This window comes from Mauremys reevesii, linkage group 5, assembly GCF_016161935.1.
Source record: "Mauremys reevesii isolate NIE-2019 linkage group 5, ASM1616193v1, whole genome shotgun sequence".
Classification (NCBI taxonomy): Eukaryota; Metazoa; Chordata; order Testudines; family Geoemydidae; genus Mauremys; species Mauremys reevesii.
In genome coordinates, this window is record NC_052627.1 from 108,448,285 (window position 1) to 108,462,457 (window position 14,173).

The 14,173-nt window shown below is 46.1% G+C and overlaps 1 protein-coding gene across 1 annotated transcript in view; it reads right to left on the reverse strand.

Moving 5' to 3' along the window:
* NCAPG (non-SMC condensin I complex subunit G) overlaps positions 1 to 4,725 on the reverse strand; it is a 38,353-nt gene extending 33,628 nt beyond the window's left edge. The window contains exons 1-5 of the mRNA XM_039540868.1: positions 4,480 to 4,725; positions 3,915 to 4,027; positions 2,877 to 3,083; positions 1,043 to 1,271; positions 67 to 212 (exon numbers count right to left, since the gene is read on the reverse strand). Coding sequence (XP_039396802.1) covers positions 67 to 212; positions 1,043 to 1,271; positions 2,877 to 3,083; positions 3,915 to 4,025 — 693 coding nt within the window. The 5' untranslated portion in view covers positions 4,026 to 4,027; positions 4,480 to 4,725. The remainder of the gene's footprint in view (positions 1 to 66; positions 213 to 1,042; positions 1,272 to 2,876; positions 3,084 to 3,914; positions 4,028 to 4,479) is intronic.
* Between the last annotated feature and the right edge of the window lie 9,448 nt (positions 4,726 to 14,173).

Sequence of the window (14,173 nt, forward strand, 5' to 3'; positions counted from 1 at the left end):
ACGCTTTATAAAAACATATACTAAATCTCTTAAAGTCTTGGAACTGAAATTAAGAGACCTGTTTACCTCATATGCCAGTTTCCTGACAGCCTCTTTTACATCCATAGTGCGGCCTACAATTTTTGGCAAAGTCTTAGCTGATGGGGCAATACATGACAACACTGCACGCCTCACTTCTGCACTTGAATCATTTTCAAGCAAAGCGTTGTAAACTGAAAAGAAAATATCAATCATTAGCACTATGTTTCTTAAAAAAATATTCATATCATAATAAAATAAAACCCATCTACTAGATGCCTGCAAACACAATGTGAGAAATAGTTCAAATCAATTAAAAATTCTCTCTGTATATCCCTTATGCTGTAGGCACTTTGTAGAACACTCTAAGCCCTAGCTATAACAAGCAATGACCTTTTGTGTCAGGGTCCTAGCCCTCAGCTTCCCTCAAGACCAAGCCTCAAGCAGGGTCTTTGATTGTGGAACTCTCCCATATACAAGGACTGCAATCTTCACCAGTTGACTTCAGGCACAACAAAAAGCCCACTTGTTTTGGCAGGCTTATCCTGGTTTTTTATTTTCCATTACTTTATCTGTTAATCTCATTTCTCTCATCCTTTTGGGGACATTTTAAATGCCTGTTATTTGACCAGGCAACATTACTGAGGGCTACTTGGTTTGACCTTTTGGTTGGCAATCTATTGGGTTAACATCTTTATTTTGATTTGTGTTTTACTATATGACCATTTAGGCTACCAGGTTAACTAGTTTAACATGTTCTGTAACATTTAAAATTTACTTATTCAAAGATTTTCTATCCTATTTTTATTTATTTATTTATATATATATTTTCATTCTCTCTCTATACACACACACACACACACACACACACACACACTATTGCATTGATAGAATTAATAAACAAATCAGTTACATTTTTGTATAGTATTACAGGTTTAGTCAATACTTACAAAGAAAATTTTAGAAGAGATTAAGTCAACTGTGTTTACTAAAAGAAAAGATTATAATAAGTATATAAACACACCATTAACCACAGGACAGTTCTCATCATTGGGATCCTGAAGTCTAGCCAATGCCAGTACAGCTTGGAGTCTCACATTTGGAATCTTATCCTTCAGTCTAATTAGCATGGCTTCATTAATTTTATCAAAGAGATCATCATCAATCTGGGCATTTTCTGGCATACTTCCCAAAAGCTTATTAACAAGCTGGCACACTCGAAGTCTAACAGCATGGCTGTTCGCACTGTGAGACTAAAAACAAGAGTCATCAAGACAGTGGCCAAGGGGTTATGATTTTGACCACAATTACGACATAATAAACAAGTCATGTATAACTTTCCCTCATCTTTACATCACACATAGATACTGATGTATAGCTACTTAATACTGTGGGTACACAACAAATACACATTTTTACTCTATAGCGAACAAATCACAACTTAGACTGTATATCTACAAAGAAGTAGCAAAGAATCCTGTGGCACCTTATAGACTAACAGATGTTTTGCAGCATGCGCTTTCGTGGGTGAATACCCACTTCTTCGGATGTGCTTGCATCCGAAGAAGTGGGTATTCACCCACGAAAGCTCATGCTGCAAAACGTCTGTTAGTCTATAAGGTGCCACAGGATTCTTTGCTACTTCTACAGAACCAGACTAACACGGCTACCCCTCTGATACTATCTACAAAGACTTACACATATGCTTAACTTTACTATTGTGAGCATTCCCACAGAAATCATAGTAGTAAAATTAAGCAAAGTCTTTGCAGGATTTGGGCCTTAAGCTACAAAAGAACAAGTATTTCCTAATAAGTATAATACAACACTAACTATAATGTGCTTCCTCACAGCCCCCAATGAATCAAAACTGAATACAAAGAGCCTGAATATTCTTTGAAAATGTGAGGAAAAAACATTGTGTTTTAGCAGCAATTAGTAGTACCAATTTTGATTGGCCATCATAGTGACATGAACAGTCCCCTCCCAAAAAAACCAAAAGTTTTTTAGTTTTCTGAAGCTACCAATTTCAAAAGCAAACATACTTATTTGTGATTTCTTGTTACTGGAAATTAAATTTAATTAAAATAATAATAAAACAGTACAATAACGAATGCTCTATTTAGGCAAGATCTACATTAGAAAGTTTTGCTGGTTTAATTACACTGGTATACTTAAACCAGAAAAACTCTCCTAGTGCAGACATAATATATCTGTATGGCAGTGCTTATATCAATATACACCTCTACCCCGATATAACACGGTCGTGGGGAGCCAAAAATCCCTACCGCGTTATAGGTGAAACGCTGTTATATCGGAGTAGCGGTGGCAAGGCTGCAGCGGTGATTTTAAAAGCCCGAGGCTATGGCCGCAGGGAGCCCCAGGCCCTTTAAAGCGCTGCCCGAGCCCCGCTGCTGCAGCCCCGGGGTAGTGGCGGCAGGGCTCCAGCAGTGATTTAGAGGGCCCTGGGCTCCCCACAGCAGCCGGAGCCCCAAACCCTTTAAAGCGCCGCTGGAGCCCCGCTGCTACCGCGCTATATGCGAACCCATGTTATATTGGGGTAGAGGTGTAGTTTATGCCTATTTGGGGAATTGGCATAAACGATACTGGTATAAGAACTTTTATACAGATCTGAGTGCATTTGCACTGGGGCTTTTACTGGCATAGCTACATCAGGCAAAAATAATAATAAAAAAAAAATAACTCCCCTAACCTACCTAAGCCGGTAAAACTTAAGTTTAGACCAGGCCTTAGATTCATATAGTGTTCACTTGGTAAGTACATTACAATGCCAAGATTTTCCCTTAGATGGAGATTTCACCATCACATTAATAATTTGATAAATGTTGTCATGGTACCTCAAGCAGAAAATTAAACAAATAACTCAGAAGTGAGTTTTCTTCTTCTTCCTCATTACCATCTTCTTTCTCCAGCTGATCAAATGAAGTAACAAACTTAGCTGCAAAATTTATCACTTGTTCCACAGCTGGTTCCCGCTTGTAGATTATCATAGGATACTTAAGGTAATGAACAAACTCCTCATGAAAAACCATCTTATCCTTCAGCTGAAATATATCAAACACAGAACGTTAACAATCTTTCCTTTACATTATCACAGAAAAGAAAAGAGGTGATGTCTTAGATAGGCAGCTCCTATTTAGGTCCTTATAGGTCTAAAACAGTAAGCACAGATCCACTGCTTAATGTGCTTTCAGCAAAATGTCCTGCTTAGTAATTGAGCTGTCACAATTTATGCCATAGTTTGAACTCTAGGCTCCCCTGTAAGTCCAGCTCAAGAAGCTAAAACGTTAAAACTACAACTTGGTGTGTCTACACCAGTCTATAGAGGTTCTTATACCACTTCATCTCTGTAGTGCCTGAGTATTTTCCAACAGTGCATTAGACAATGTGAGTGATATTGGTCATATGTAGTTCATTCTCTCTCTCATCTCCTTCCCTGGGGGAGAATTGCATGTGCAGTGCAGAGTACTGTTTTTTGATAGAGCTTTGGTTTTAGGTTTTTTAAATGTACACGCTGCTATGCATGTTAGAGAAAACAAGGTCAAATAATAATATCTAGTTTGTTTTTCATCCACATAGCTCAAAATGTTTTATAAAGGGAGTCAGTATTATCCCCATTTTACCGATGAGGAAACCGAGGCATGGGGCAGGGAAGTGACTTGCCCATGGTCACCCAGGAGGCCAGTGGCAGAGCTGGGACTAGACCCCTTATCTCCCGAGTCCAGTGCTCTGTCCACTAGGCCACACAGAAGCACAAGTTGCACTTAGACTGGAAGGTGTGGAGGTTGGTGATGGCCCCTAGTTCAATTAGCATTTCAAAATGTGATCCCCCCACCTCCGTTCCTCCTGTGGAGGATCCCTAGGAGGATATTCACCTGATTGTAGGTTCGCTTCAAGGCTGCCACTAGCTTTGCATGGTTCTGATGCGGTTTCTGAGCCATCTCGAACGCATCTTTGATTTGCAGCAGCTTCTTCTCCGCTCCCATTGCTGGGGAGATACGAGCGCGTCATTTACCAGGGGCGCTGGGAACATGACGGGATCGCTGCAGGGCCCAGAAGACCCGCGCAGCCCTGCTCGTGCCCACGGACCACTCGGGCCAAGCGGCTCGAGCTGCCGGCAGAGCTGGGGAGGGGGGGGGGTTGCAGCCAAGAGTTCACGCGCAAAAAATAATAATAATAAAAAAAAAGTTCCAAAGTATTTGCAAATTTGTGTCGAGTTCGCCAAATAGTTTCGACGGACCCTCCCCACAGCGCCTGCCCCCAGCCCAGCCCGCTCCCCGCAGCGCCGCTCCGCCCGTGCGGAAGGGGCAGCGGCGGCGGCAGCTGCGAGACCCCGGGACTCGCGTGCCCGGAGCAGGACGCGGGAGTAGGGGACACAAGGGGGCTCTTCAGGCGGTAACACACTCCCCCCCTCCCCCCCGAGGAGCGGGTGCCTCTCACCTGCCGGGCCCCGAGCTGGGAAGCGCCGATCTATCGCGTCGGTCCGCGTCTCCCGCCCCGCTGCCGTTACCCAGTTCAAATTGATCGCGAGCGCCACGAGCAGTCTCGCGAGGATTCCGGTCGGAGAGCGAAAAGCCGGAGGGCGGGCGACTGCGTAGTCGTAGGAACAGCCAGGAGAATTCGGACTAGCGGGTTGTGTAGTAGTGGGAACAGCCGTGGGGGGAGGTGCAGTCGTAGGAACAGCCGGGAGAGGGTGAGCTGCCCAGGAAGTCGGAACAGCTGCGGGAGGGAGTGCAGTAGTAGGAACAGCCGAGAGCTGGCGGGAGGGGGCGGGGATACGGTCGCAGGAACAGCCGCCTGGGCGGGGAGCAGTGTGAGCAGCGGAGGGGCGGGGGTGCAGCTGGGTTTTACAGAGCCTGTGGGGCGCTGCGCTGGGTTTCTAGTGAATGAAGAGCCGACGTGTCCCTCTGGCGGCATAGGCGCTGCTGGAACGGGGGGCGGGGGGAATAGTTTGGTCCAATGGAGCTCAGCACTCCCATTATAAAACCTGTTCCGCGCCCCGGCCGCTTGGAGCAGGTTGTCAACGCTGTCAGTGGGGTGGGGGTACCACATTCATCATGTTTGCTACATCGGGACACCGGTGAGTGCCCTGAGCGGTGCCTTAAACCAGGCATGGGGAATCTACGGCCCGTGGGCCAGATCCGACCCATTGCTTAATTTCATCTGGACCACAGCAAGTCTTGGTGCCGCGGGCCAGGAGCCCTGAGCCTTGGTGCGCCCCCGCAGGACTGGAGCCGCGAGTGCCGGCTGGCCCCGGTGCAAGGGGAAGCTAGGGTTGCCAGGCTGTTTAACAGTCCAGTTAGCAGGGCTAAGGCAGGCTCCTTGCCTGCCCTGGCTCTGTGCAGCTCCCAGAAGCGCCCAGCATGTCCCTGTGGCCCCTGGGCACAGGAGTGATCAGGGCACCTGGCCGTGCCTCTGACTAAGGGCTAGACATACCAGTCACTTCCGGGAGCCACCTAGAGTCAGGGTAGGCAGGGAGCCTGCCTTAACCCCACTGTGCCACCCACCGGGAGCCGCCTGCGGTAAGTGCTGCCTAGTCAGAGCCCACACCCCAAACCCCCTACTGCACCCTAACCCCCTGCCCCAGCCTTGAGCATCCGCCCACACCCAAACTCCCTCCCAGAGCCAGTACCCTGAACCTCCTCCTGCACCAGCCCTGCGCCTGCTCCTGCACTCTAATCCCCTTCGCCCCAGCCCAGAGCTCCCTCCTGCATCCCCAACACCTCATCCCTCACCCCACCCCAGTGCCTGCACCCCCAGCTGGAGTCCTCACCCCCTACCTCAGCCCAGTGCCTCCTCCTGCACACTGAACCCCTCATTTCTGGCTCTAATCATGTAACCCGCACCCCCAGCTGGAGCCCTCACCCCCTCCTGCACTCCAACTGCCTGCCACAGCCCAGTGAAAGTGAGTGAGGGTGGGGGAGAGCGAGCGACTGAGGGATGGGACTGGAGTGGAGTGAGGGGGGGCAGAGCCTCAGAGAAGGGGCAGGGGTGTTTTGTGCAATCAGAAAGTTAGCTACCCTCTGGGAAGCCCTAAGCCTCCTTGTCTCCCCATGGGGCTGTGTGTGGCCCACAATTAATTTTTTCTGTGGGTCAATGGCCCCTGATAGAAAATAAGGTTCCCCACCCTACTCTAAACAATGGGCGTTAGTGTCTGCTTCTAACATTGCCAGCTCATGATCTTATAACAAGCCTCGTGATCAAGCTCCAGCTCCTGGAATCGCATTATAAGAAAGGAAAAATCAAATGCATGACTACAAAATGGGGAATAACTGTCATCTAGGCGATATTACTCCTGAAAAGGATCTATGGATTGTAGTGGACCACGAACTGAATGAGTCATCAATGTGATGCAGCTGCAAAAAAGGCTAATCTGATTTTGGGGCAGGGAGGTTAACTGGAAGGTTGTATGTAAGACACAGGAGGTAATTATCCCTGTAAGGCCCCAGCTGGAATACTGTGTTCAATTCTGGGTGCCACAATTTAGGAAGGATGTGGACAAATTGGAAAGAGTCCAGAAGAGAGCAACAAAAATGATGCCTAAAGGTTTTGAAAACTTGATGTACAATATGAGGAAAGGTTGAAAAAACTGGGCACATTTAGTCTTGAGAAAAAAAGACTGAGGCATGACCTGCTAATAGTCTTATATGTTAAAGACTGTTAGAAACAGGACAGGGATCAATATTCTCCATTTGTTTCCTAACTATAAGGGTTGTTAAGCTCTGGAATAGGCTTCCTAGGGAGGTCATAGAGTCCCCGTTATTGGAAGCTTTTAAAAACCGGTTGGACAAACACCCATCAGGGATGCTCTACGTTTGCTTGGTCTTGCAGGGGGCTAGACTTGATGACTTCTCAAGGTCCCTTCCAGCACTGCGTTCCTATGATGTTGTGAGAATCTCAGCTTTCATTTAAAAAATGTCTAGCCCATATGAAACAATTAAAAAGGCTCAAAAACAAGCAGATCAGTACAACCCTCTCTCTCTCTCTCACACACACACACACACACTTTTCAACATTTTATGTTTTTGGGGACACTTCATTCATGATTAGTTACCACTTGATATTGGCATTTCTATGCTACTTGGCTGGTGTTGAGGAGACTGAGGGTATGTTTACACGGCATCCACCCTGAGCCCCATGAGCCAGAGCCAGCCTGACTCAGACCAGCCAGTGTGTGTTTTATTGCAGTGTAGGTATATCCTAGGAGGCTCACTCCCAGCTGCAGTGTAGACAGTCCTATAGAGGGAACACAGGTACAGCCAATGGGAAGAATAATGGCTAGAGGGAACTCAGTGGACTCTTTAGAGTAGGGAGGTGAAAATCCCTCTACAAGGTATATTGATAAAATAATACAGATGTTTCAGTTACCTGAAATTTATAAAAGAATCAAATTCAGCCATACAGTAGGAAGAGTTGGGGTGATTTCCTTGTCTCTGATGGAGTTCAGCTCATATTGACTATTGCTGAGCGATTATTGCAAAAATAACTTTAGTAAAAGCTGAACTTGACCAGGTGGCAAAATTGGGTCTTATTGGATGAATGCACACACCAACTGCCTAGAAACAGTATGTTTTTATTCCAATGACTAAACAAGTTTAGGCTTTTATAGATAGGAGAGATTGAATAAGACCATCAAACCCAAGTGCTGCTTTATGAGAGTGGTTGAGGAAGTCATGTCTAAATTTCAAAATGCAGGAATATTTTAAATAATAACCTACAGTATTAAAGCCACATTTCCAAGAACTGCTCAACTCTATAGGCAAACTATCCAAATAAAGTGAATTTAGAGTGTTGACAGCTGTAGGCTGCAAACTTTTTAAAATCCTTATGAAAACCTCCTCATGTTTGGCACAGTCCATAAGGCATCTGCAGAGCTGAAGTATGGTAGGTGCTAACTGAAGGTTGTTTGGATGAACAGTTCCATTTCTTCCAAAGCTTGGATGTTTTCTTTGTATAACCTTTACTTTGAGTTTCCAGACTAATATTTGTGTTTTACTGAGCTCCTTAATATTCTGAGGGGAGGGTTTCTCCATATGTAATAAACATTTTCTCCAAAAATTTAATTTGAAATTAATAAAATACTGTGTTTTTTGGAGGTAACACATTAAAAATGAATTTTAATTAGGTCAATCTCCAGAGACTGCCTGAAAGGGCAGGCTCCCCATCCTAGAGAACCCTTTATAAATATTTTGTTTCTTTACCTTTCTTTTTATCCTTGGCAGAAAGCAGGTCCTACGAAGGACACATTTGTCATCTCACTTATCCTATCTCTTCTTCCTTCACTGTTTCCTTTTTCTTTCATTTGATTTTACAACTTACCTGCTGTCTCTGCACTGGGAGATATGTGGGGAAAGAATTTAAAATGGAACTATGTGAATTTGTAAAAGAAGGCCTGGATCCACAAAAGAACTTAGGTGCCTAAACCCCAGATTTAGGCACCAGTGTAATCCACAAAACCTCTGCTTGTCTGTCACGTAACGCTGTAGACACCTAAACTTACTTAGCAGCTACGTTTTTGTAATAAGAGTTCCCTGCACACCTAAGGTTCTGCTTTGGGCATGCACATTGCAGCCTCATGATAGGCACCCAAATGCCTATCTCCACATAAGCCACAGAACAATTGAACCATGGGAAGATATATATTAATTAGCTTGCCTTTCTTCCTTGTGGGCCTGATCCAGTACGTTTACCTCTTACAAAATGCCTGGGGGAGTAGAGAAAGGAAGAAATGCTCTCTTATAACCTGTGCCCCAGTTGTTAGGGTACTCGCTCAGGATGTAGCAGGCTACAGGGTTCCCCCTCGCCTGATGAGGTAAAGGTATTTGAACATGGCTCAGCCATCTTGCAAGTGAATGTTCTAGCCACTGGACTACAGTGTCATTCTTTTTCTGGCCCAATTAATATTTGATTAGTTAATCATTTAATTAAAGTGGAACAACTTCAATAGGAGAGACTAAGGAAAACCTACATCCGACAGTTCTATAGGGTAGTGATTAGAGCACTCAGCTGAGAGGTGGCAGTTCCCTGTTCCCTTGGCCTAACAGAGGGGAGACATGAACTGGTAGTCTCTGTGACCTAATTGAGTACTGTAGGTGCTGGGCTAAAGGCTATAAGACTTCCCACAGCCATTACCTGTTTTATGTGGAGCTATGTGGGCTTTGAGCACATCTTTGAGCCCTGCAGGGAAGACAGACAGGCAGGTGAATATCTATCTTCTCTCCCCACCCCTCCCAGTTGTGGATCCCTAGCAAAGATAGGTGGCTCCCTACAGCCTGCACTTAGGCACCTAACTCCATCAGAGAGGCAGGATTTAGGACACCAACCTCTTGTTATCATCTCCTACTGGCTAGCTTGGGAGGCTCCCCACCTAGTGTGCTGGCTTTTATAGATCACATTTTACCGCACCTATCTCTCCCCATTCATTGTATAGGGAGCCTAAGCACCTAACTCAGGCTTTATGGATAGCAGTGTTATGGGGACTTTCTAGGCACCTAAGTCCCTTTGTGGATCCAGCCCAAAGTTCCTTCCCTGGGAAGTGTTATGTTAATTAGGGATGGAACTAGGGCCACATATCTACAGTTGTGGCTGTGACACCTATCAGCTGAGTTAAGTCTGGAGAATGGATGTAAGTGAACAGATTCAGGCTTCCTAAATCTGGGGATTGAAAGCCATACCTACATCTTCTAGCCAAAGACTGATATGGAAGGTTGGTCCCCTGGTCAGAATCCTAGTCCCCAGCCATACTTAACAGTTTCGGATTCTTCTGTGAAAGAATTTTTGTTGCCCCCTCCCTTCCCCCTATTGCTATAACTGTATCTAGCACCATTATACACAAAGGACATACATTTGAAACATGCTGAGCTCATTTCATGTGCCTGGATGAAATCTAATAATCATATAATTTTTATAGTTATTTAATACTGTAGAATCTAATTTATTTTTCTCTCCTACTTTTCTTTTATCTTTCCTTAAGAAATCAGTAATAACTAAGGCAAAAGCTTTCCTGCACAACAGAAAGTACTTACATTTGGAAAAATGTAAATACAAGCATTTGTTCCATGATAAAACTGAAAATAGTACAGATAATGCAATATGTGACATTGTGACATTTATAAAGCTTGAGTTGAATTCTAAAGGTAACCTCCCCCCATATAATTTAAAAAGCAGCACTCTTGAACTCATTAAAATTTGAAGTGGCTCATTGAAGCCACATTTTTTTTAATTTATTTAAATTAATAGATTATACTAAGTTTAAGCCTTAAATAAACAGGTTTATTTTTTTTAAAAAGGTATTTAATTTAAATTTAAACAAATCCAATTTAAATTAAACACATCTGTTTTTAATTGATTTTTTTAATCATCAATTTTTATCCACCCTTGCTTTGTTGGTGCATATAATTCTAGAGAAGCACTCCCCCCAGGCTCTGTCCTCCACACCCTCAGTTTGTTCCCATCCTCCCCTAAGTCCACACTCAGAGGTTGGGGATGGCCAGTAAATCTATTTTCTCCCATCATTTTGCATGGAATGGACAGGAGGGGCCTGCTAAACTTCACTATCTTTCATGCAAGATCTCAACGGTGCACTCTGGGCAGCTATCCCACAGAGCACCTCTTTCTCTTTTGCCGCTAAGACTTGTGGGAAGGCAGAGGGGGCCAGGGGACATTCTGGGTCCAGTCCCAATGCCCCGTGATTCATTGCTTTGCATCCCAGCACTCCCTGTGCTTCTGTCTGCATTTGGCGCCATCTTTCAATGGTTTCTGTACCGCATGCCCTGCCTCTTTCAGGCTGCAGGAATGGATCCCGAACTGCTGAACAGTATGCTGCTCGCTTTGACCGACATGTCACAAGTGGCAGTGGAGTTATTCCTTAAACTACAAAGGCAAGAGGAGTGCGACATTGATCTCACCACATGAAGTAGCTATGACACGAGATTGCTTGTGGCATTCACGAAGGTGCTGACCACAGTGGAACGCCGCTTTTGGGCTTGGGAAACAAGCACTGAGTGGTGGGATCACATCGTGATGGACGTCTGGGATGACAAGCAGTTGCTGCAGAACTTTTGCATGAGGAAAGCCACATTCATGGAACTGTGTGATGAGCTCGCCTCAGCCCTGCGGTACAAGGACACGAGAATGACAGCTATCCTACTGTTGGAGAAGCGTGTGGCGATTGCACTGTGGAAGCTGGCTACTGCAGACTGCTACTGATTGGTCGCTAACCAGTTCAGAGTGGGAAAGTTGACCACTGGAGTCAGGGGCGGCTCTAGGCATTTCACCGCCCCACGCAGAGCGGCATGCCGCGGGGGGCGCTCTGCCGGTCACTGGTCCCGCGGCTCCGGTGGACCTCCCACAGGCACGCCTGCGGAGGGTCCGCTGGTCCCGCGGCTCCACCGAAGCCACGGGACCAGCGGACCCTCTGCAGGCACGCCTGCGGGAGGTCCACCGGAGCCCTGCCTGCCACCCTCCCGGCTCTAAAAGACCATGACTCTGGGCAACATGTGTAACATTGTGGATGGGTTTACACAAATGGGCTTCTCTTTCCTTCTTGTTGTTCCGCCACTCCTTCAATTCCTGTTTCTCAGCGGCGGAGTGCATCAGAACCTCACGGAGGAAAGTCCTCCTTAGTTCTTCGTGGCCACTTTCTAATTCTGCGCAGCCGTTCTGCCGCCGATAAGGGAGGCTGGCCTCCCAAGGTCATCTCTGTGAAGTTTAAATGCAACATTTTACAGAGCGGTATTGTTTGCAACACAGACAACACTGATTCAGTGCTTTAAAACACAGCCAGTACTCACACACCTGTCACTAACTGGCTGACCCCAGGCAAGCAGACATGAGCCACAAGACCTCCAAAATGATGAGTAACTGCAGGGGCAGGTAAATCACTCTTCCCAGACCCTGCTGTACACTGGGCACATGGCTCTTGGGACCACCCAGCACTGTAGGGGGGGCTTGATAATCATTCCTGTCCCCACACTTTCCACAGGATGGGATCATTATGGAAGATATCTTGCTGCAGAGGGTGAGCAGGGAATCAGGGGAGGGTCTTCTCCAAGTCTGTGGCTTCTGCCCTGGCCCCTAAATGGCTCACCTGTGTGCAGCAATGGTCCCCAACCCGTGATGGCAGAGCAGTGAGGGAAGGTTACTGTTAATGGGGCAAGAAACAAAGTACCGGTAGCTCTGCCAAGGAACCTGCTGCAGCAGATTGCCCAGTATCTCCAAGAGAGTTTCCTGGAGATCCCTGAGGGAGATTCCCATGAAGTGAGGGAGTCAATCAACAGCCTGTTCCGCCGCTCAGACTAGGCATGCGGTTGGAGACAAGCCTGCTTTCTGCAACCCTCCTGCCCGCAACAAATCACTTCATCAATTTCCAAAATCAGATCCACTTACCAGGGGCCTCCTCTCCTGTTTGTGCTTCAACACAATCTGACTGCTGTGACTGGCTAGGCTCCTCCGGGGTAGAAAAGAGCTCCTGACTGCATGCATCTCTGGCGTCTGAGCCATCCTCTGCCTCTGGGTCTCCCTCCTCCTCTTCATCCAAGTTTTCCTCCTCCTGGCTCGGTCCAGTCTCGACTGGCACGTGAGCCAATAAAGTATCCACAGGGGCCTTCGCAGTGGAGGCTGGGTTGCCACCAAATATCGCGTCTAGCTCTTTGTAGAACCGGCAGTTCATGGGCGCAGCAGGTGGTTTGCCTCCCACACCTTGTGGCAGGCATTTTGCAGCTACTTCACTTTCACCCTACACTGCAATGTGTCCCAGTCATGGCCCCTTTTTATCATGCATCATGAAATCTGTCCGTAGGTATCATAATTCCTACGGCTTGAGCGCAGCTGGGACTGCACAGCCTCCTCTCCCCAAATGCTGATGAGGTCCAGCAGCTCGGCTTTGCTCCAAGAGGGGGATCACCTGGTGCATGGAGCAGGCCTGGCCACCTGGGAAGATGCGCTGAGACCATTGCATGAATCACGGAGCACACAGGAAGGGGACTTTCAGATTTGCAAAGGAATGTATGGGGTGGGGATGACAGTTGGTCACCTGAGGGTAGGGCAGTAGAGTTCAAACAGATGACCAGAGAGGTGAGAACAGGCATTGTGGGACACCTTCCGGAGGCCAGTCGGAGTGCTGTAATCAGCCACAGTGTCTAGACTGACACTGCAGCACTGTAGCCCCGGCGCAGAAAGCTCTATGCCTCTTATTGGGGTGGGTATTTTTAGAGCGCTACAACTGCACAGTTTCTGCTCACTAAGTGGCTTGGCAGTGTGTACACCTTGGGAGTTACAGTGTAGAAAGCCGTTTTACTGCACAGAAACTTGCCAATGTAGATAGGGCCTCTGTTTTTAAACGCAGCTCCAGCTAAAATGATTTCTAGCACAAATCAGCCAGCCAGCATGGACACAATCAAATCATGTTTTAGTAACATGTTCCCAGGCACCTACTTTTAAACAGAATCTTAATGTGAACAGAATTTGTCACAATGAGCCTGAGTCTCACCTGCTTCACATCTTGCATTGTTATTTACGCTAGTACAGAGTGAGTGCAAAGCAGGTGTAAAATACTACCAAACCAGAATAATAGTGTTTTACACCCACTTTGCACAGGTATAAATGACTATACAACATGCAGAACAGTGGAGAATCTTAGAAGGTTCTCAAAGAGTCAGAGTCACAAAAATTGTAGAAAAGGGTATGTAATCATGGAGACCGAGAACACTAGGAACTTAAATTTACTGTAGGGTTTTGGGGGATGTTTTAATATCTACTTACCGCTATTTATAGGGTTGCATATTTAGGAAGGAGAAATTCTAGGCCATCGTATAAGAGAAATTATAGTATTTTGTTTAATTACTCTGGCCTGAGTTTCAAATGTTCTCCTCTTCATCACACAATTGCATTCAAATTGGTCAACTTCAATTAGGAAATGAATAGTATTTTTTAACTTACTCCCAAAAGTATTGTATGAAACCCAAAACATGTTGTGGTTTGCAAACGTAATCTTCCCAAATAATGCTCTTTTTATCTCCTCTAGCAAGGACGCAGTGTATATAGAAAAAGGATCTAATACATACCCCAAATATCTTCCCAGAAGAGGAACACTTACTTCTGTCTTTCCAAGAGAATGAGAAAATCATTCAGACAA